The following is a 24,919-nucleotide window of genomic DNA, read 5'->3' as shown; positions in this document are numbered from 1 at the left end:
CTAAACAATTTAAACAAAAATGAGAAGTGTTGCCTCAGCAGCTAGCTGAAATAAAATAAGTTTATATATATATATATATATATATATATATATATATATATATATATATATATTATTTCAGTTAATGTTTATTTTATAATGAAATTCAGTGAAATTTTTTTTATTTATATATATATATATATATATATATATATATATATATATATATATATATATATATATATATATATATATATATATATATATATATATATATATATATATATATATATATATATATATATATATATATATATATATATATATATATATATATATATAACAACAACCCTGGTATGTACAGATGATCTGAAAAAGTATAATTTATGCTAAGATAACCATTTCAAACAGTCGTGTCCTCATCACGCTTTCAGAAATTTGGTAAAAAATAAATAAACTTCAATAATTATGATGGTGAGGCTGAAACTGAAAAAACACAAGCTAAGTGTCTTTACAAGCTTTTATTCTTGCCAAGAAGGTCAATTCTGATATCAAGAGTGTTCTGCAGTAAGAGGAGACGCACAGCAAAGTTACACTCACACATTTAGGTCTCGTCCCCTTCAGTCAACATGTGAGGGCTTCGTTTAAACAGAAAAACAACTCCTTTGTCGGTGTTATCTGCAGCAGAGACACCTTGAGTGAAAACAAAGCTGCGGCTCGACTGTTTTCAAGGCAACTTGAGCACAAACGAGACTGCAGGTAACTGTTCAAGGCTAAGCACAAACATGTGTTCATCACAGATTAAGCTAGAGTTTCCTTCATGGAAGACAAAAATGTATTTAAATGGTTTGCTATGTTCAAAAAACATCTTATATGGTTTGCTATGGTCAAACTTTTCCATGACAGCATTTAATGCAATTTTGTGTAAAAACATTCTAACATTTTGCATTCCAGTCAAATAAGAAGGCAAAAAGAGATTTAATTTAAACTGATGAGACTAAAATGACTGTAAGGGTTAATTTAGCTCAAAGGAGATTATTAATTAATTTTATAGGGAATTTTGAAAAAGTCCCTTATTTTACTGCTAAACAAATGAATCGTCCAGTGTTCAATAGAGTGGGCCATAATTATCAACTCTGTTGCGGATATTAATATCCAAATAGTGGAAACACTATTTATTAGTATGGTAACAAGATCAGCAGTTTCTGACATTAAATTTGTAAGCACATTTAAATACGAACGAGACTCTATTGGTTATACAGGATATGCACTTTATAAGACATGACCTGAACGAACCATCAATCATTAATTTAGCGTTTCTTAGGCAGGGTTATTGAACTTTATATCAATGCACCAGATCAGCTCGAATCTAGAGGCGTTACTTGCTCTGTGTCTTTGAATGGGGATCCTGGAAGGATCTTTGCTGAAATGGGTTTCTCAGGTTCACTGGAGGTCTTTTCGTGTCTGGAGGGACGTCTTGGGAATCCAATCATGTTCTGGTGTGCTGGCGGATGAATGGAAACAGAGTCTCTCTCGTGGCTTAAAGTTCCCCTGTGGTGAAAATCAAGCTTTTTTTAAAGTTGTTTATATGTCTATGTGGTGTTTTTAATATGTAATTTGCTCATGGTTTGGTCTTAAAGCATAAGTCGACACCATTGCTGAGTATTTTCTCCTTAAAACTGCAGTGAACCAAAGACAGTCTCAAAAACACGCTTTGAAATCGCTGGTGTTTCTGACGTCACAAACTACCTTGTAACCAATCAGATCAACGTGTGATCGTCAACGAGTGGATCTCTGAGCTGGTGTGAGTGAGTGGAGGCGGGGCTCATTTGCATATTCATAGAACTGCGTATACTATATGAGGCAAGGGTGTAGAGTTACATTCAAGCTATTTTATGTAATTTTGGTCATCAAAGGTGAGTTTTAAGGGATAAAATGATTGACTACAGGGGGACTTTAAGTTTGATGTTTGAGGTGGGCAAAGACTAGAGTCATTGACTGAAGCTTCGCGGGAAATCTTAACTTAGAAAACGAGACTCTCAACGGAAAAGAAAAGAAACCTGTCTTCTCATCTAATGCTTTGTTCGTGTCCTCTTTGTTTGTGTTTGTCCGACCCTTTGGAGGAGTTCTGACCACATTGTCTTTAGTTCAGGTTGTGAATGTTTCTCCTCCCCTCATATAAATTGCATGTAATCTGATTAGACACATGGTCTCTTTAACTTTCCCGCTCTGGAAGATTACAATTTAAACATGATAACAATACATTTTACACAGATTTGATTCATACAATAATTTCCTGATAGGAAACAAGACTTCTAATTCTTCTAATCACCATTTGATAGTTATAACAATTGCATGAATTATGTGTGATCTAATAGATAATAGGTTGTAACATAATACAGAATTATACAGTTGAACAATGTTTTATTATAAGTCCATCTAGCATTGTTTTGGAACGATCGGATGCATTTTGATATGTAAAGGCTGTCTCTGGATTTTAGAGACGATTTTGTAGTCCTGAGTTTAAGGGAAGGTCAAACAGAGGTCGTTGAGAAGGTCTGTTTTAAGTCTCTGTCTTCGGTAATCAAACAATCCTTGGCGTTAACTCCTGATTTTCCTTGTGCGAGTCAAGATGTGCCATTTCCAAACCAATCCGTCTTTTTAAAACTGCCTAACGTTGACATCTTAAGTGTTCGTTCGCTAGTTGGGTTATCTCTTACAAGCGTTCTTTGTCTTATATGTAGAAGATTTAGTTAGTTTCCAGGCTAAATGGCGTCCCAAATGACAGATCATCTGATTTAGGGTCCTGAGTGTTGACTTGGAATTTGTCTCTTTCATAGTTCTGATCTGATCAGTTCCTACATCACTAATATCCAGTTAATTCGCTACAAAAGGAAAGTTCACATACTGTGTACAGTATACTTACCACATACTGCAGAAAGAAGTAATTCTGATTCCAAACGTAGCGTGTGTGAGTGTGTCTGTCTGCTGATATTCCAGTGTGATGATGTCCGGAGATCTTTTTTTTTTTTTATACATCGCTCTGCCCTTTGACCAGATTTACACTGCGTTCCCTTTATAATCATCTCCAGCCTGCAGTATTCTGTAACAAAACTCTCTGTCACCTCACACTTTCACAACAGTCTTGCTATGAAACAGCGGATCAATATCTTAGGGAAGTGTGAACATTTTGAGGAGTGTGTTAGTAGAAAAGGCGCTGGTCTGAAACTTTTAATGAGACGGTGTGAAGCCTGGCCTGTTCTCAGCACATGCAGCCTCTACAGTTTTTATTTTTAAACTCCAGTCTGCTCCACACCGGCCACATATTCTCTCCATTTTCTTGCGATCAGCATTTCATCAGCTGTCGGATTGCTCACACCGTCTGCTGCCTCTTTCCATCCCACGGTTTTGAGGGTTCATTGACATTCCCCTGTGGCTGTGAGAAAAGACCGTGACAAGCAGAGAGGATTTTGCTTAAATAAAATTACAAATTGAAAAGTGTTCTTGGAAGAAGCATACTTGTTGTGAAAAGTGAAAAGTGAAGTTTGAGCCGTGCAGATGGTTGATGGGGGAGATGGTGTTGCTCCTTAAAAATATAAAATATATGTTTGTTTTCATACTGGAGTTGCTCTCGAAGTTGCTCCTGCAAAGTAGAAAATTGACTTCACTAAGCTGGTTATTGTCAAATTATCAAACAAGCTTTACAAAGCATCCCAGAAGAATAAGCGGAAGATTTTCACAAACAGTGTGATATTCTTTTTGTAAAATAATTTTTTTTTTAATTATTATTCTAAAATGTATTTTTATTTTGAATTATGATTATTTTAGTTATTTTAATTTATTGATGTTCTTAATTCTGTCAATTAAAAAAATATTTGCAACAAATATAATAATAAAAGTAATATATATATATATATATTTAAATCCTCAGGGGACCTTGCATCACTATTATAAGTGACTGTAATTTGGGATAATTTCTGCGAAATTACTTTTAAACACAGATCCTCCATAGACAAAAATAACGTACATCTGAGAAAACGGACAATGGCTACAGTTGTTAAGGATTGGCCAGTGATGTTTTTAAGGCGGGGCTTAGCAAAGGGTCATTAGGACACCAGCAGTTTAACTTGATTGGTGTTTTTACCTTAGTGACGTTATCATCCAGTAAGACCTTCCTCCCAAATCATTGATGTATGATTTTTTGCAGCTGTGAGGCCACTCCATTATTGAGTTATGATTATAACATTGTGTTATTTGTTCTCTGAACCTGTAGGTGTCTGATAAGTTTGCCTTCAGCTTGTTTGATCTGGACTGGGACGTCTTCATGCAACACATCGACGGAGCCGTTAATAGAGTGCCTGCTCTGGAGCAAACTGGAATCAAATCCACTGTCTGTGGTCCAGGTACATAAACACACACACACACACACACATGCACACACATTCTTGTACAGCTATCTTTATGAGGACATTCATTGACACAATGCAATCTCTAGCCGCTTACCCTAACCTTACCCATCACAACTAAGTGCCTAACCCGACCCCTGACCCTAAACCGACCCTAACCTAATTTTAACCTTATCCCTAAAACCAAGTCTTGACCCTCAAACAGGCCTTTAAAGGTGTCTCAGAAAGTGAAGACCGGCCAAAATGTTCTCACTTTACTCTCTTTGTCCTCACTCCAATGGTCTAAAACTCAAACTGGTCCTCACAAAGATAGTTGTATAAGTATACACACACACACATACACACACACAGACAAATCCATCAGATGCCTGTTTTACAACATTATGTTCTTGATACATTAAAAAGAATTGGCTTATAAGAGTCATTTGTTCAGAAATTGAACTACATTGGTCATGTTATACAGTATGTTTTTGAGTCACTAAAAATAACCAGTTCATAAGAGTCATTTGTGAACTTTTTTTTTTCAAGCTGTATGTTTTTGGCTCTAAAACTATCTGGCTCCATAAGAGTACATTTTTCAGGAAACTTGGGTCACAGTTTCTGGTCTGTTTCTGACTCATGATAATTACCAGCTCATAAGAGTCATCTGTTCAGAAATCATGCTGTGTGTTTTTGAATCAAAAGAGCTGGCTCATAAGAACCATCTGTTCGGGAATGCTGTAAAGAACCAGTACATGGCAATCATTCATTGAGGAATCAAATTCACTGATCACATGCTCATGTGAGTCATTTGTTTCTTTTCACATTTTCATTGTAGTGCAAAGTTTAGGGTATTTCTATAGTCAATGCAGAACTTCTAGTATCTTCATCAACTCACTAAACAGACCTTTTGACCGAGATTCATCTCGCTGTGCTCTGCCAGTCCATGTATTCAAGTGATGGGCTAACTGTCAGATGACACTGCGCTCTGATTGGCTGATCTGTCACAGCTCCAGCTTTCCCCAGAGATTCAGTCAACCTTTACTGGCTGTAATAAAGGATGACAGGTGTGAAATGCCGCCAACACACTGTAGTGACTGTTGGTCACTTGCAGACGAGTTTCGGGTCAGTGGATAAGCGCTCCTTAAATAATTTCGGGAGTGCTATGAACGACTCCATTCGTCAGCTATTAAAAACGAGATGGTGAGCATACATGTAATTCAGGCCTGCTGTCATTGGACTCTTGTATGAATCCCATTTAACGCATGATAATTATACATTTTTGGTGTGAACTGCTCTCATTAACTGCATCCATTTTAGTCAAGAACTACACTTGAAAATCACGATTACTTGATTGAAGGGCACCTGTACGCAGTGCTATTTTCATAATGATTTCAGAATAAATAGTCCTCGTGAAGTGCTCGCATTCTTACTGCGTCGCATTGACCTCCCGTGACGCGAGCCAGTGCGTCGTCAACACTGGGCAGAGGTCTTGATCCACTAAATATTGGAAAACTGATTACTTAATTACCTTAATTATCTGGTTGCACATTAAACGAATAGTACGATTACTGATATACTTTGACATCCAGATGTGATTTAATCGTGTTTCCTCCTTGTCACACACTGCAGTTTAATTGTTTTTTTAAAAACAATTAAATGCTCTAATGCTCACCAAGGCTGCATGTATTTGATCAAAATCACAGTAAAAACAGTAATATTGTGAAATATTATTAGCATTTGAAATAACTGTTTTATATGTGAATATATTTTAAAGTGTAATTTATTCCTGTGATGCAAAGCAGAGTTTTTAGCTTCATCACTCCAGTCTTCAGTGTCACATGATCCTTCAGAAATGGTTCTGTTGATGTTGAGGATATGTTTGAGCGTGAGTGTGATCCGCTGAGGGCAGCCAGAGCGCTTGGGTCGTTCCTCAGAGGCCATCGCTGTCTGTGTGTGGTGACGGATGAGTAAGAGGGAAGATGGATAAATAAAATATAGCTGCAACCTCACCCTTTCCTTTTGCTCTCTGTCGTTCTCACAAAGAGCAGGCGATGCTCTGGAAAACACTTTCTCATGTGGAGTAATGGAAAAGGTGTGTCTCTTTTTCTTCATCTCTCTTTTTCTGTCTCACTTCTCAATCTTTCTTGCTCTCGTGGCCTCCGTTTCTCTTCACACTCGGTCTCCTTTGCATTTCTTTCTGCCTTTGATGCTTTTGAGGGTCATCCCACAATATCTTACCACTGAAAGCTTTGACCATTACGAATAGACCATTAAGTGAGCGCTCAGCAGCAATGCATTTTTAAAGAGCTTTTCAAAAAGATCTGATCTGACCCACCATGTGTCATACGTTTCCCACCTCTCCCTCTTATTTCCTTACCTTTTGTACTTTATGTATTATAAACTGTCAGCAATTAATTTTTTCATGAAGTACAGGAAACGTTATAAAAAAACATTCAACTGACATTATAGCGGCTTTTACGGAGGGACCTTTGCAAATATACATATATAAAGTCTTTTGCGTGCCCACGACAAACTTTTGCGTTACAATTTCCAGTTTATGTGTACTGTCTATAACCTATTTCCTTTGTATGTCGCTGCCATTTTACTATATAAATTCATGTGCATCCATACTCTCGTTTTCTATAAAGATCTATTTGCTAAAAATGTGGCTTTCGTTAGGGCAGTATACCGCTAATATCACAGCCTTTAACGAATTTAACTCTGTGGCGGCCAAGAAACCGCGCCACGAAATAGATGGCTCAGTGTCCATTGTCCTATGCTAAGTTTAATGGTTCATAAAAAACATTGGTACTGTAAAAAGTGATCAAAATTTGGATTTTGTTAGGGCAGTAAATTTTTATTGTCCCATATAAAACTTTAACGGCCAATTTGAAAATATTGGCACAGTAAAATGTACTAAATTTGTATTTCACAAGATCAAAACTCCCTTTATTAAACCACTTTGTCAGATTGAATGCATCCTTACAGGTGGTGGAGAAATGCTGAGTTTCTTTATTCAATTCTAACAGCGCTTATTGCGAGCAGAGCCGTAAAGGACTTATGAAAGCGTTGAGTTATATAAAAGGGAGGCTCACGCTCGTACTCTCGTTTTCTTTATAGGAAACAAGGAACAAAGGAAATGGGTTATAGTATACATAACGTGTGAGCACACAAAAATTTGTTTGCATGCTCATGTGTTACAATTTCCGGTATAGTTTATATATTGTTTCGAAATAGTTTCTCTTGAGCACGCAAAACGTTTCTTGTGCGCACACGAAAGTCTGTATATTCTTGATATTTGCAAAGGTCCCTTAAGGGCTCTGTAGGCTTTCGCAAAGGAGGAACTTTTTCAACTAATGGCGGAAGTAGGCGTGTTCGCACCGCAGGAACTGGGAATGATTTTAGTTCTAGGAACACCTTTTGAGGGACTAAATTAGGGTCTAAACCAGAACTATAGGAACTACCAGTGGCGCAGCTAATACTTCACATGCTGTTATTACTGTTTTCTCATGTTAAATTTTATATAGAAAAATCTTGGTATTTTTACATTTATGAATGTGCATAAATATTAAATATTCCGGCACATAATTTGGCACATAATTTTTTACATTTTTGATACTAGAATATTATTTTTGTTGACAAAATACATCACGTGAATAGACACTTATCAATGTAAAGCTGCTTTGAAACCATTCGTATTGTAAAAAGCGCTATATAAATAAAGGTGACTTGACTTGACTATACATGGTAAAAGAAAAATGGACTGAAATTAATTAATATAACATGAAGAAATGTTGATTCAATTAAAGGACATTTTTGTCAAAAGCAAAAAACAGATACTTGCTGTTGTACCTTTAAGAATTTGTAAATTAATAGATTTACAGTGGGAGTAGCACACATGATGCATGTAATAAAATATTCACAGATATTTGAAGGTTATGTGTATATACATTTGAGTATTGAAGTTTTATCACATGAAGTTCATCAACACAAACACACACTTCTATTCAAATGTTTGGGTCAGTAAGATAAGATTTTATGTTTTTGAAAGAAGTCTCTTATGCCCAAAGCTGTATTTAATTGTAAAGAAAAATATGAACAGAAATCAGTCTAATATGCTGATTTGATGCTCAATAAACTTTTTTTAATCAATATTGAGAACAGTTGTGCTGCTTTATATTTTTTTTGAAAACCATGATACATTTTTTCTTCAGGATTCTTTGTTGAATAGAAGGTTCAAAAGAACACCATTTATTTGAAATAGAAATGTAACATTGTAAATGTCTTTACTGACAATTTAATGGGTCCCTGCTGAATAAAAGTACTAATTTGATCCCAAAATTTTGAACAGTGTGTTCAACAGGGCCATGTCTGCATTTGCAAACTTGCATAAAGTATGTTTCTCTCCCATTGTTAATTTGAATGGGCCACGTTTCTGTATACTTAATATACAGTGGGGAAAATAATTATTTGATCCCCTGCTGATTTTGTAAGTTTGCCCACTTAGAAAGAAATGAAGGGTCTATCATTTTTATGGCAGGTTTATTTTAATGGATAGAGACAGAATATCAACCAAAAAAATTGGAAAAAAACACATTATATAAAGGTTATAAATTGATTTGCATTTCATTAAGTGAAATAAGTATTTGATCCTCAAGCAAAACATGCCTTAGTACTAGGTGGAGAAACTTTTGTTGGCAAGCACGGAGGTAAGACGTTTCTCATAGTTGGTCACCAGGTTTGCACACATCTCAGGAGGGATTTTGGTCCACTCCTCTTTACAGAGACTCTCAAAATCCTTAAGGTTTCTTGGCTGTTGCTTTGCAACTCATAGTTTCAGCTCCCTCCACAGATTTTCTATAGGATTATATTGGCTAGGCCACTCCAAGACCTTAATGTGCTTCTTCTTGAGCCAGTCCTTTGTTGCCTTGGCAGTATGTTTTGGGTCATTGTCATGCTGGAAGACCCATCCACGACCCATCTTCAGTGTTCTGGCTGAAGGAAGGAGGTTCTCGTCCAGGATTTGACGGTACATGGCCCCGTCCATCAGCCCCTCAATGCGGTGAAGTCGTCCTGTACCCTTAGCAGAGAAACAGCCCCAGAGCATGATGTTTCCACCGCTGTGCTTGACTGTAGGGATGGTGTTCATGGGGTTATAGTCAGCATTTCTCTTCCTCCAAACACGGCAAGTTGAGCTGATGCCAAAGAGCTCGAATTTGGTCTTATCTGACCACAGCATTTTCTTCCAAGCCTTCTCTGAATCATTAGATGTTCATTGGCAGACTTCAGATGGGCTTGTACATGTGCCTTCTTGAGCCGGGGGACCTTGCGGGCACTGCAGGATTTCAATCCATTGTGGCGTAATGTGTTACCAATGATTTGCTTGGTGACTGTGGTCCCAACTGCCTTGAGATCATTAACAAGCTCCTCCCGTGTAGTTCTGGGCTGATCCCTCACTTTTCTCATGATCATCCTTACCTCATGAGGCAAGATCTTGCATGGAGCTACAGACCGAGGGCGATTGATTTTTTTCATTTTGTATTTCTTCCATTTACGAATAATCACACCAACAAAAGTCTCCTTCTCACCAAGCTTCTTGCTGATGGTCTTGTAGCCCATTCCACAGGTCTACAATCTGGTCCCTGACGTTTGACAGCTCATGATGGTGGAGAGGTTGGAATAGAAGATACAGATTCTGTGGACAGGTGTCCACTGACAATAGGACATTAGGAGTACTTTCTTAAAGTGACAGGGCTAATCTGTGTTCCACATGGGCACATAACCAATCTGTGGGAGGCAGAATTCTTGCTGGTTGCTTGGGGATCAAATACTTATTTCACTCGATCAAATGTCAAAAAAATTTTGGTTGATATTGTCTATGTCCATTAAAATAAACCTACCATAAAAATGATAGACCCTTCATTTCTTTGTAAGTTGGCAAACTTACAAAATCAGAAGGGGATCAAATAAATATTTCCCCCACTGTAATAAGGTGCTTGGTTTATACAGTTAATCAAGTTTCTATCAATGATCTGGGAAGACGAGTTTTGCATTGAGAATGTTAGGGTATACCAATGTACTCCATTGATCTCTTTGATTTCAATATATTAGGTTTCTTCCTATAGTTTTAAATTTTATAAAATAATATAGTCATGAAAACCAGATTAATAGTGTATTTGTACCCCCTTTACCCCTACAGAATCATTCACTGCAGACCACAAGCCTCTGATGGGTGAAGCTCCTGAAGTGAGAGGCTTTTTCCTTGGATGTGGCTTCAACAGTGCAGGTAGGTCATGGAGCACACACACACACACACACACACCCATGCACACGCCCACGAACACACACACACGCACCTTTCTCTTCCAGAGATGACCAGTGCCAAATGAATTATTTAACCCTGAAACCCTGCAGAGATCACATGCAAAATTCAGTCTCACCCACTCTCCATGTACACGCCACCTACTCAAGATCAACACAACTTGATCTCTGACCCCTGACCCACACGTGTCCAGATATCTAAGTCCATTGCAGTTGTAATCCATCTCTTCCTGTGCAGTGCACAGTCCTTCACTATCAGCTGTTCTGGGCTGTAAAACTGGAAAAATTGAGAATTACGATGTTTAATTCTATGTTTCTGTGTTTAAAATAGAGATCACGATTCTGAACAGACAACTAAACAAAATAACATGCAATTTTACTGGAGGTTCTGACAAAATTCTAATTGCTGCAGTTCAAATGAATGATTCAATGACTCACTCATACACACTTCACTTGTTTCATTACTGAATGAATCAGTGGTTTTGAACGAATCTCTTGAATGAATGATTCAATGACAGATACATTTTTTAAGTCACTTTTTGCCACCTACTGGTGCAACAATATAATTGATACAATCTTTATTTGAAGCGTTGTTACTTTCAAAAGGAGTTTTTCTCTATTGTCACTACCATACATCAGTGTTTATATCCGAACTATAAACCTTTATCCCAGCACTTCTGTGAGCCTTTGAATTATTGTAACACAGAAATAATGAGACTGTATGTGAAGCTATTTCATACCTAAACATGACAACTGCTCTCTCTGTCAGCGGCAGCGCCAACGCAGATCTGAATGTTCACGGTGATCAGCCAAATTGTTGTTGTTTAGAAATAAGATTGCGTGTGTGTGTTTTAATCGAGATCACAATCTTTTCACAATTAATCATGCAGCTTCAATAGTCTGCGATGTTGCTTACTGTGACCATTTTAACTAGATTTTATATTGTATTTTTGTTCTTATTTGTACTGTAGCTATATCGCCTAGCACTAATTACATTACATTCAAGTGCAAGATTAAAAGAAGGCATTTTGCGGTGGTATTTTTGGATGCAGATGGCTCGTGGTTTTGAAGGTCAGATGAAACTCAGTCTGGCTCTGGAGTAATGCTGATTGTGCTCAGCGTGGACCGGGTCACCTTGCAGGCCTGAGACATGCTGACGGACAACAGGCCATGATCGCGTGAACGGATCGGAATACATAGCTATAGGAATCACAGTCAGATATTAGATGCATGCTTGCTTTTTTAAGACACACTGATTCCTGACCTCAGCATGCAAAACTAATTACCTGGAAAGAAAGAGTACAAGAGGCTGTGATTGGTTATGTTATCCGATATACAGTACCAGTCGTAATTTGGACATTTTTACTGATACCAAACGTGTGACTTTCTTTATTCTGTTGAACACAAAAGATGATATTCTGAAGAATGTTTCTGCTAAATCTTCTCAAAGTCATGCAGATTTTGAATGACATCAGAGTTAATAATTTATGGCACTATTAGATTTTGATTTTTAATGACGAACCATTATATTCTCCATAAACCATTCCATCTTGGAAGAAGCATTGAAATCTGTGATGAATTATCCATATTTTTCTCTTGAAGAAAATCAGTACTTTCTAATGCATAACCACTTACCCTATGAATGTCAAAACTGAAATGAAAAGTGCTTAAAGTGGGTGTTAGTCTGGTACTTAAGGAATAAGATGTTGATCAGGGATTCTCCTTGAGTGTGATTGCATCAAAACTGTTGGATATTATTATTATACACACGCAGTGTGTGTGTGTGTGTGTGTGTGTGTGTGTGTGCGCGCACCAGGGCATAGGATTCCATCAGTATGCATGACCACAGAGATGTCGTCCTTCTCCGCTGCTTCCGCCATGTCTCCCCGTTTGTCTTCAGTCTGGTTTTTCACCCTTTCACTATTCCCCTGTTCAGTGCTACCATCACACCATTGGACTGGGACAGAGAAATATACAAGTGGAAGTTGAGTTGAGTTTTAGGATGACTAGTTAAATGTCCAGACTGTTGATGTGTACCTGGTGTGTGTGTGTGTGTGTGTGTGTGTGTGTGTGTGTGGTAGGAGTAGTTGTTAATCTGAGGCAGATGGTGACCCATTGGGGATGTGATGGCTAAGAGCCACTATCCTTCTGGAGAAAACACACAGGCTCTCACTGTGGCCGAATTTGCAAACTTCCCTACTATATAGTAGGCGAAACGCAGCACATAAAATGAGTAGTGTGTCCAAATTCGTTGCATTTATTATTTATTATATTTTGCAGAAAATTACATTTCAGTTTTGTTTGACCTGTAATGAAAATATTTTTTATTTGCAGCCACTGTTTAAATGTAGAAATATTTCTACATTTAAACTGTTTAAATACTGTTTAAGAAGTAGAAATATACGTATATTCTTAAAAAAAAAAAAATAATACTGCCTTATGTGAAATTTAGGTGTTTACAACTTTATATACAAGTATTTTGTGTGACTGTTGATTATTCAATAAAATTATTATTTGATTATTTAATCAACTTTATTTTCAGGTTTGGTTTTCAGCTAAATGAAAACTTTCATTTTGTTTTTTTTTGAGTTTCTGTAAAATATTTATTTTGGTGCATCAAAAATTACCCGGGTGGCCTTCTTCCGGCTTGATTCTGAAGTGCACATACAGTGGACACTTTACTATCCCATGAGGCCACAGGAGAAGAGTTTCGAATGGCGAGTTGAGTCACATGACAATGGGTGTATCTGAAATCACCCCCTGTACCCTCAATCACTGTTCCCTATTGTCATGGGCAAATGTTCTGGCAGAGACATAAATGCTGTGTTTGCTGCTTCACTTGTGCTGTTGATTTACGTTGTTTCTTGATTATTGTGTAGGGTGATCAGAAGCATTTTAAATAATTGCAAAAATTTCAAAACTTTTACTTCAAAAACCCAAATTTCACAGTTTGTTTGGCCCTGGCACAAAATTACCAGGTAACATAATTTTAAAAATGTTATCATCAGCACATGGGAAAGTGTGGATAAGTACTATTCAAGTGAAATCACTCTATCATTCCGACTGGATTATAAGAGCGGACTGATTGCTGTAAACGGAGGGAAGAAGTGCTTCCAATCATTGCGTTCTTCTGTTAGCAATGTTTACTTCCCAAGAAAGACGGGCAGCCATCATGGCTTTGCATCAAAATGGCCTCACATGCTAAGAAATTGCTGCAAGGTATTGTACCTGAAAGAACTATTTACCAGATCATCAATGACTTCAAGGAGAGAGGTTCAACTGCTTCGGGACGTCCCAGAGTTCTCCACCAAGTGCCAGGACGTCTCCTCCTGAGGAATCCGCTACGGAATCGTGTCTCATCAGTGCAGAGCTGCTCAATATTGGTGTGTGTGATGCTTCTGGACACACAGTGAGGCCAAGACTTGGACAACGGCCCGGTGTCAAGAAGGGCAGCATAGAAGCCACTTCTCTCCAAGAAAAACATCAAGGACAGACTGAAATTCTGCAGGAAGTACAGCAGAGGACTGGTGCAAAGTTATTTTCTCTGATGAAGCCCCTTCTGACTGTTTGGCACATTGGAGAAATTGATTGTCCGGAGAAGAAAAGATGAACTCTACCATGAGTGTGTCATGCCAACAGTGAAGTATCCAGAGACCATCCATGTGTGGGGTTGCTTTTCATCCAAGGAAGTGGGCTCTCTCTCAATTCTGCCCAAAAACACTGCGATGAATAAAGAATGGTATCAAAACATCCTGCAAGAGGAACTTCTCCCAACAATCCAGGAGCAATTTGGTAATGATCCGTGCATTTTCCAGCATAATGGCACACCATGTCACAAGACAAAGGTGATAATGAAGTGGCTCAGAGGTTATTACATTGAAATTTTGGATCCGTGGCCTGGCAACTCCCTGGGTTTTAATCCCATAGAAAACCTGTGGTCAATTCTTAAAAGGCGAGTGGATGAGCAGAAGTCCACAAATTGTGAACTCCGAGCCCTAATAATTTGAGTTTTGAATGAATGTTGTTAATAACACAACATGTTAACATCAAAGGCTTTTGGAATCAGTTGTGAGTTGAGCTTTGCTGTGGGCTTCATTTGAGTTGTTGTAGAGCGATTCGAGTCGGTTCCCTCGTGAGGTTCCACTGTTAAGACCCCAATATATTTGAGGAAAGTTCTTTTTTGCTTTGTTCAGGGGTAAAAAGAAGTTTGTAAATAGCTGTGCAATTTTACACTGTTAGCAAACATCCTGACGCTGCCCTTGTTGCTGAGAGCGGCGTTTAGATGAATATGTAAATATATGCTGTGCGCAACAAAAATGACAAATGACAGCAGTGGGAAAAGATTTACCCCTGTCTGATCGTCAGACTGAGCGAACAATTTAACTTTTAAAAAGATTTCCAGGTCTAAGAAGGCGGAGCCTAAGAGCCACACCTACCTATTACATCATTGGCTACCTGTTACATCTTCAGTTTTGCTTGAAGTGTATCGGGGCCTTTAGGATGATGTCTTAGAAGGCAGCTGCCTATGTTGGCGGTAAACAGCAGGGCAGCTCTCTAGGTTTTGGAACAGAACCGTGTACTTTCATGCACCTACACACACATTGATGTGATCCGCGTGCCTCATATAGCACTCTGAAGTTTCCTTCTCTCTCAACCTCCTCCTCTCTTTCATTTTATTCTCCCCTGACATTTGCAGAAATACTGCTAGTGATTCGGTTAGTGCTTTGATGAAGAAAGAGAACTGCTGTGTGTGTGTGTGTGTGTGTGTCCTGAGAGAAAAAGATATATGGGAAAGTCTATTCACATGGTAGCACTAACTCATGCAAAGCTTAACTCTTATCCCGGCCCCAATAGTTCAGCTGTAGCAAAACACTGACCAAAGAGTAAATGGTTGTTGAGCCTCTGCAGTCACTGGGGAAGGTCATGGTGCTGCACCAAGGACATTTGCAGGCTCAAACACACCACCTATGCACTGTTTGATGCATATTATTCTTGTATTTTTGAGCATTTGCACTAGATTTTACACATTGCACATTTTAACACAGAAACCTGAAAGATTTGTGCGTCATGTTCTAAGCTGTCATCATATTGATCTCATGTGTGACTTGATTTTGCCCCTCATTATTTATTTTTCTTTATTATTTAAAGTAGACCTACTATGCCCCTTGTTACGTAATATAAGTCGCAGTTATCCCCAAAATACCCCACAGATTATTTATTATACCATGTTATACCATCATACCATTTTTGAGTGGAATGTATCTTTAAATGCAAATGAGCTGCTGCTTCCCCGCCCATAAGAGGGCGGAGCCTTTACAGCTCGTGCATCGGACACTCTGCCAAAAACTAAAACATTTGTTTGGTTTTGATTATCATCTCTATCACGGCCACGCTCTTCTCATCATGGAAGTTTTTTATTTGCATGCATTTCAAAGCCATATCACTCTGAAAGCATTCATCTAAACCATACGCACAGAAAGCTGGATGTCAGACGGCCTGTCCCGGGAGTGTTAAACTAATTTCTCTTTCACCTCTTATTGTGCATAAACTGTCAAATACACACAAGGTTAAGTCAAAAACACACAAAGTTAATGCACAAACACATTGCGCTGTAATTGCACATTATGTCTGTAAACGTAAACACCAAGAAAAGAAATCGCATGCGTTTATTAGATCTGTGTATTAAAGTGAAAGCAGCGTAATATACCGTACCTATTGCTGTAAATACTGGTAATATGAATCAATACAACAAAAGAAAAACACTCACTGCTCTTTATTGAAATAACTTTTGTAGCTTTCATAAGAATACATTTCTTACGTGAATGCTGCTGTTAAATGCTAAACATGACGGACTGTGTACGGCTCACTTAGGGGAGGAGCTATGCTAATAGGGCCGATTCCGTGCCAGTCGTGGGCGGAGCCTGTTCTAATGTTACGTCATATTAGATCACATTCCTGAACGGCTCATTTTGAGACACTGTTTCAGATTTATGGGGAAAATAACAAACTGAATGGATGGATTTTTACCACAATAGGGTGGTTGTGTATGCAAACTGCTGACAAATAAATATATTCAAAAGCAATAAAAAGTGAAGTTTGCATGTTAGGTTCACTTTAAAGAAAACAAAAGTGTATTTTTTGTGTTGTGGATGTCCCAATTGGGAGACAGGATGCACAATATTCAGAGAAATGTTCGTGTTATATATTTTGGTCGTAACTGGTTGTGTGAAATAGGCACATAATATCGATATATCGATTGACATACCCCTGAATCTAATAGAATCACAGAATATTTTGAGGTATTAACAAAAATCGTAATGCTGGCTAAGAGAATCGATATCATATCGTATTATAAGACAACATCAGATTTACAACCCTAATAAACATCAGCAACTGCATCAAATTGCATATTTTTGGGCCTTTCAAAAAAATGCCTGATGTATCAACACATATGCAAACTTTTTTTTTAAAGATAAAAAAAATAAAAATTGTTTAAAGGTTCAATAAAATGTCCCATTTAAAAAATTTTGATTTTTCTGAATATTATTTTGTGGTTTAAAACGCGTTTCTAGACCTTGTGTTTTTTTTTATTCTTTTGCATCTCACTTTTTAAACGCAAAAGCATGTTCTGTATGATTGGCACCTAGACAGCCTTTTATTAGAGCGTTCTTGGTTAGACAGCCTAGTGTCTCTCTGCTTTGTCATGAGAGCTCTAGAAATACTTCGTCCGGCGTGAGGGACACGGAGTGTGTTAGAGATAAAGCAGTGACATGGCATGGCACTCGAGGTGGCCATTACTCAGCGACTCTGTGGTTGCTGGCTAATGTTAATGAAGTCATCAGCCAGCTAATGAAGCAAAAGTCCTTTAGAGACGCCACTCTCAGTACGGCTCTTACACTCCAAGATCCTTTTATGTGTCTCTCACTTCACAATGTCCTTCATTCCTCCTTGGTATTCCTCTACTTCTGTTCATTATTCTTCTCTTGTCTGCTCAGAGCTCGTGAAGATTGATTCAGTCTGACAGCACAACTCTTCCGGGTAATGTTCATGGTGAATTGATTGGCAACTCTCAGTCAGAATGTTTCTAGACAGGTACTTTGTCAAACGGTGCGGTTTGTTGCTTAGGTTCGTACACAGTTTGACTGATTGTCTGAAGTGGGATAAAGGATGTAGCGGGATGATGATTGACATATGCTCTGTGATTTGATTGGCAGGTATGATGTTGGGGGGAGGATGCGGCAAAGAGCTGGCTCACTGGATCATTCATGGGCGTCCTGAGAAAGACATGTACGGATACGATATCAGGTACGTTTAGTGTGAGCAAGTGCTCCTGTGTGTACTACTTTATGTACTGTGTTTGAGGCGGGGCTATGTGTTTGGCCGGCCAATGGGAGACCCATTGGGAGCTTCAATTTAATTATGGTTCAGTGTGTCAAGAACTATTCAGAACAATTAAATGAGCCAGTTAGATAATTCAAACCAATAACTCATAACTTAAACAAAACCGATGATTTGTGAATTTTTTTTGACTGATTTACTAAAGGAATCGGTTCACAAGAGTCATTAGTTCACAATTCAGTCTACGTTTAACACATTTAAACAAATCAAAACTGAAGAAGAGGTATGACTTAGTGCAATTATCAAATTGCAAAGGCTACGTTTCATTTACATGTGTTCATTTACATGTGAGTTGAGCTCAGATGCTCTGAGTTTGGATCACTTATAACATGCATTTGTGAACTATCTTCCCAAACTTGTAATGAGAAGCACTTATAAACCAGCTGTTGTCAGCCATAGAGAAGCTTTAAGGGCTTTCTGCGGTTTTCTGCCAAACTAAAATCTTGATGGGTTAATGTTTGAAAATTAAGAAAGCCGTTAATATTATTAGTAATAGTTTGCAATTTAAAATCATTACATATTTAAAATATACATATCATCAATTTACACATACTGAGTTAGACTAAACTGGAAAGGGTCACATCTCTTACATATTGTTGTCGTATTGTTAGTTTAACTGCTTCTGTTGCTCTTCTCATTTGTAAGTCGCTTTGGTTAAAAGCGTCTGATAAATGATTAAATGTAAATGTTAAAATAAAATGTTTATTATAATTTTTTTAAATGCAATTCTTTTTTCATTTTACTGTAAAATGTTATTTTTATTTAGTAGTAATAATAAGAATATTGTTTTAGAGTACTATTATTATTTTACAGTCAAAATTGTGCAGCCCTACAAACAAGCACAGCAAACCTGGATTTTTTTTTAAACAACATGCAGCCCTGAATCAGACTATACTGACACAGGAAACCGAGTGTTTTAGTATACTAGATCATGTTTCTTCCACACCAGTGGGAGAATTCAGACATTCAAGAACTGTTAACCAAACTAAACATCATGAAGATCATGCTTTCTACTAAATATCAAGTTCAGTCATGAAGCTCTAGAGGACTCAGGTTGATTGGTCCTTTACATGCAGTCTCCAAACAATCACATCATTACCGCATGGCTCAAGCTGATTGGCCTCTGCTGTTCCTGCAGCCAATGAGATTGCTTGCATATCATGCAGCAGCATATCTTACATGCTCACAGCAGTGTGTCTGTTAGCAGTAACAAGTCCATACTTGCTCTGCAGAAGCAATAATCAGCAGCAGCGTAGCAGATCTAGTCCAAATACATTAACATTGACATTTTCATTAACATAACTAAAACTGTTTCGAGAGTTGTCATGATTGTGAAGCATGAAGTATCAGGGTGCGTCTCAATAAGACTCTATAAGTCCTCATTGTACATTGTCACTAGTGGTATTAATGAAAAACAGCAGAATGATATCTTTCTAAAAAAAAAATGTATGGTATTTTAAATATATATTATGATAAATACTTTGCCTGTTACATATACGTGCAACATTTCAGCCGTAAATACATTATAAATGTTAGCTAGATTGTTCATTACCTGTCTAGCGATGTATGTGTATGCTGAGATATACAGTGAGGAAAATAAGTATTTGAACACCCTGCTATTTTGCAAGTTCTCCCACTTAGAAATCATGGAGGGGTCTGAAATTGTCATCGTAGGTGCATGTCCACTGTGAGAGACATAATCTAAAAAGAAAATCCAGAAATCACAATGTATGATTTTTTAACTATTTATTTGTATGATTCAGCTGCAAATAAGTATTTGAACACCTGAGAAAATCAATGTTAATATTTGGTACAGTAGCCTTTGTTTGCAATTACAGAGATCAAACGTTTCCTGTAGTTTTTCACCAGGTTTGCACACACTGCAGGAGGGATTTTGGCCCACTCCTCCACACAGATCTTCTCTAGATCAGTCAGGTTTCTGGGCTGTCGCTGAGAAACACAGAGTTTGAGCTCCCTCCAAAGATTCTCTATTGGGTTTAGGTCTGGAGACTGGCTAGGCCACGCCAGAACCTTGATATGCTTCTTACAGAGCCACTCCTTGGTTATCCTGGCTGTGTGCTTCAGGTCATTGTCATGTTGGAAGACCCAGCCTCAACCCATCTTTAATGCTCTAACTGAGGGATTTTGTTCCCCAAAATCTCGCAATACATTGCCCCGGTCATCCTCTCCTTAATACAGTGCAGTCACCCTGTCCCATGTGCAGAAAAACACCCCCAAAGCATGATGCTACCATCCCCATGCTTCACAGTAGGGATGGTGTTCTTGGGATGGTACTCATCATTCTTCTTCCTCCAAACACGTTTAGTGGAATTATGACCAAAAAGTTCTATTTTGGTCTCATCTGACCACATGACTTTCTCCCATGACTCCTCTGGATCATCCAAATGGTCATTGGCAAACTTAAGACGGGCCTTGACATGTGTTGGTTTAAGCAGGGGAACCTTCCGTGCCATGCATGATTTCAAACCATGACGTCTTAGTGTATTACCAACAGTAACCTTGGAAACGGTGGTCCCAGCTCTTTTCAGGTCATTGACCAGCTCCTCCCGTGTAGTTCTGGGCTGATTTCTCACCTTTCTTAGGATCATTGAGACCCCACGAGGGGAGATCTTGCATGGAGCCCCAGTCCGAGGGAGATTGACAATCATGTTTAGCTTCTTCCATTTTCTAATGATTGCTCCAACAGTTGACCTTTTTTCACCAAGCTGCTTGGCAATTTCCCCGTAGCCCTTTCCAGCCTTGTGGAGGTGTACAATTTTGTCTCTAGTGTCTTTGGACAGCTCTTTGGTCTTGGCCATGTTAGTAGTTGGATTCTTACTGATTGTATGGGGTGGACAGGTGTCTTTATGCAGCTAACGACCTCAAACAGGTGCATCTAATTTAGGATAATAAATGGAGTGGAGGTGGACATTTTAAAGGCAGACTAACAGGTCTTTGAGGGTCAGAATTCTAGCTGATAGACAGGTGTTCAAATACTTATTTGCAGCTGTATCATAAAAATAAATAGTTAAAAAATCATATATTGTGATTTCTGGATTTTTTTTTTAGATTATGTCTCTCACAGTGGACATGTACCTATGATGACAATTTCAGACCCCTCCATGATTTCCAAGTGGGAGAACTTGCAAAATAGCAGGGTGTTCAAATACTTATTTTCCTAACTGTAATTAAATAATGGTTTGTATTTAAAAAAAAAAAAAATAACATATATTACGTGTCATCGTTGGTGATTTATGTTTCATGCTTCAGAACTTCCGTTAAGGGAACATAGTGAGCATCGATGCTCCCTGGTGTTCACAGTGCATTGTGGTACTTTTAAGGGAGCGAACGTTTTATTGCACTGGTAGGATTTTGCAACTGAAACTGCCCTTAAAATGGCCGAGTGTGTTACACGTGTGTTCACTGTATGTTCTTCTCCATTCCTTATCTCATCTCCCTTTGTCCGTATCTCAGGCGCTTCCACCATTCCCTGACCGGAAACAACCGCTGGATCCGAGAGCGAAGTCACGAATCATATGCCAAAAACTATTCAGTAGTTTTTCCCTTCGATGAACCTTTGGCCAGCCGCAACATGAGGAAAGATCCCTTCCACCAGGTTCTGCCCTTCTCTTGCATCTCTTTATCCTCTTATCAACTCCACTGACTTGAGATGTCTTTGTTTTACTGTCCATAATAATCATATATAATTTCCTGTACATGCATGTGCATTAGACAAGTGGTTCTCAACCGTACTAATGTGAAATGAATGCTCTTTCTGTCTCAGTGTCCTGCTTTCACACCCGTCTTCCTGTCAGTTTGTAATTGCTTGTGTTGAGACAAAAGAAATTCCACAAGCCTGATCCGAGAACAAGTTGCGTTAATTACATCAAAACGTCATCCTTTAAGTGTAAATCATTATTTAACTTGAGAAATTTCACAACTTGGCAACTTAGCTTTCACTTAGCTAGCCAAAAGTGTTATGTGTGAATCTATTAGCCAGCGTTTTGCTGCCAGCATCTGTGGCGCTGCTCAAAAGACTTGTTGCTAAGCTACTGCTAAAAAGATGATGTTTAAGTGTTTCCAAAAATACCACTTTGTTCTGGCTAGGCTCCAGGCGTGAAGCCGCGCAAGAAGGCTTCATCCTAGTGAATAATAGCCTGCTGAAATATAGATAGCTAGCAATAATAACACACTGCGTTCATTTAGACCACTGAGCCTCACTAAGATGACTATAAATTAGACATTCCTCTTGAATATTTCATCTCTTTCCGGCTTGGGAATCTTAATCCAGCTAAGTTCTAGCAAAGGGATGTGATACTGATAACTTGGTTAAAAAGACACCTGCCTTTCATCTAATCTCAAAAGTTAACTTTTCAACCTTCATTTATATCAATATGTAAAATGTTGAGCATTATTTTGTGTGTCAGAGGAAATGTTCACCTGAAAATGTGAGTTCTGTCATCATTTACTCACTCTCATTTTATTACAAACCTGTATGACTTTTTTTTTTTTTTTTTTTTTTGTAGAACACAAGATGCTATTTTGAAGAATGTTTAGGCTGTTCTTTTCCATATAATGTAGGTTTTTATTGGGTTTGTACAATACATTGATGTATATAATCGAAAATGCAGTATGGCTTAATGCAATCACTAATCGTAAAGGTTGTGATTTAAATAAGTAAATATATGCACAGTTTTGATCATGAGCTGCGTATGTGAACACACTGCCACACTTCACTCTGAAACTGGCAAACTGCCAAAATAAAATCTCAATGATTTATCATTTGGAAATGAAGAAATTAAGTAGTATAATCATCTAACACTGTGCTATAAAACCACCTATTCATTCTAGAATGTTTAAGGATTGTTCACCCGAAAATGAAAATTCTGTCAATAATTATTCACCCTCATGTCGTTACAAACCCATAAGACTTTCATTAATCTTCAGAACACAAATGAAGATCTTTTTAATGAAATCCGAGAGCTTTCTGTCCCTCCACAGCTACACAACTACCACTTTCAAGGTCCAGAACAGTAGGAAATACATTATTAAAGTAATCCATGTGACTCCAGTGGTTTAACCTCAATTTGAATTATGAAATCATACAGTAGTAACGCATGTTCACACAACAACTTCTGCTCTCTCGTCAACACAACAAGCATGCCTTGTGGTGCCCTCATGAACGTCATTTGAGATTCATATTTTGTAAATAAAGTGGTAAAATATTTTTTTTTTTTGCGCAAACACTCGTGTCACTTCGTAAAATTGAGGTTAAATGACTAGAGTCACATGGGTTACTTTAATGTCTTTACTACCTTTCTGTCAATGGAGGGAAACGAAACCCTTACGGGTTTGGAACAACATGAGGATGAGTAATTAATGACAGAATATTCATTTTTGGGTGAATTAACCCTATTAGTCTTTCCAAATATAGCAATTTAAATATTCTTGAGGAAAAAAAAAGAAAAAAATCTATGTTTATATATACAGTACTGGTCAAAAGTTTGGAAATATTACTATTTTTAATGTTTTTGAAAGAAGTGCTCATCAAGCCTGCATTTATCTGAGCAAAAATATTGTGAAATATTTCAATATAAAATAATGATTTTCTATTTTAATATACTTTATAATGTAATTTATTTCTGTGATCAAAGCTGAATTTTCAGTATCATTACTCCAGTCTTCAGTGTCACATGAAATCATTTTAATTGAATGATTTATTATCAGTGTTGGAAACAGATGTGTGGCTTAATATTTGGAACCTGTGATACTTTTTTTTTTTAGGATTCATTGATGAATAAAAAGTTCAAAATATAAATCTTTTCTAACAATATAAAATTTAGATAAACTTTTTATCAACTTAACCCATCTTTGCTGAATAAAAGGATTAATGTCGTTCAACAAAAAGCAATACAAAAATTACTGACCCCAAACTTTTGAACGGTAGTGTATATTGTGACAAAAGAAGTATCACAGGTTATAAAAGAAAAATATTAAGCAGCACAACTGTTTCCAACACTGATAATAAATCATCATATCAGAATGATTTCTGAAGGATCATGTGACTCTGAAGACTGGAGTAATGATGCTGAAAAATCTGATTTGCATCACAGAAATAAATGATATTTTAAAGTATATATAGAAAAAACATTATTTTAAGTTGTAATAATATTTCACAATATTACTTTTTTTTCTGTTTTTTTTGATCAAATAAATGCTTTCAAAAACATTAAAAATAGTATATATTTTTGACCGGTATGTCAGTCTTTCTCAATATCGTACATCCCTAGTTTTTATCCATTTGTGAAATAAAAGACTTGACATGTCTTTTTTTTTTATCTTTTAAAAACTACTTTTATGGTGATTTGGTCATTTTTGGCGGTTGCCCGTCCTTTTGTGTTCTACCGGAGATTTTGACCAACATAAGGCTGAATAAATGATGGCATAATTCATAATTTGGATGAACCGTCCCTTAAATTCACAAGCTTTCTATCACTGACACCACATAATTGTATATGCTCAAGAAATCAATTGTGCAAACCCTGACCGCATGCAGATCCTCGTCAGGTTTGTTGTTACCTCTAGAAACTTCTGCTTTCCATTTCCAACTCCTATTTTACCACATACTTCTTTAAATTCCTCTGTTAAGGACAAGCATGTACACTAGTGGCTCATTGGCAATTAATTCATGCGAACAGTATTTTTAGCCTGGGCCTGTTAAAGAACACTAGCATTATCATTATCAAAGAAAAAAATAAATAATAGCGTTTCATGCTGGATAAGAACAAGCTGCTGTGCATGACTCATGGAAAGCTCGTCAGCTCATACTTTAC

General features: G+C 37.5%; 1 protein-coding gene across 2 annotated transcripts in view; it reads left to right on the top strand.

Annotated features, from left to right (window-relative positions):
* sardh (sarcosine dehydrogenase) overlaps positions 1-24,919 on the top strand; it is a 57,985-nt gene that overhangs the window by 8,955 nt on the left and 24,111 nt on the right. For both annotated transcript variants that reach the window (XM_081355214.1, XM_081355215.1), the window contains exons 8-11: positions 4,253-4,382; positions 10,567-10,653; positions 17,903-17,993; positions 21,561-21,702. In XM_081355214.1, coding sequence (XP_081211340.1) covers positions 4,253-4,382; positions 10,567-10,653; positions 17,903-17,993; positions 21,561-21,702 — 450 coding nt within the window. The remainder of the gene's footprint in view (positions 1-4,252; positions 4,383-10,566; positions 10,654-17,902; positions 17,994-21,560; positions 21,703-24,919) is intronic.

Source organism: Scardinius erythrophthalmus, assembly GCF_964197995.2.
Source record: "Scardinius erythrophthalmus genome assembly, chromosome: 23".
Taxonomy (NCBI): Eukaryota; Metazoa; Chordata; class Actinopteri; order Cypriniformes; family Leuciscidae; genus Scardinius; species Scardinius erythrophthalmus.
Note: the sequence above shows the minus strand (reverse complement) of the source record. Positions and strands in the feature narration are given on the sequence as shown.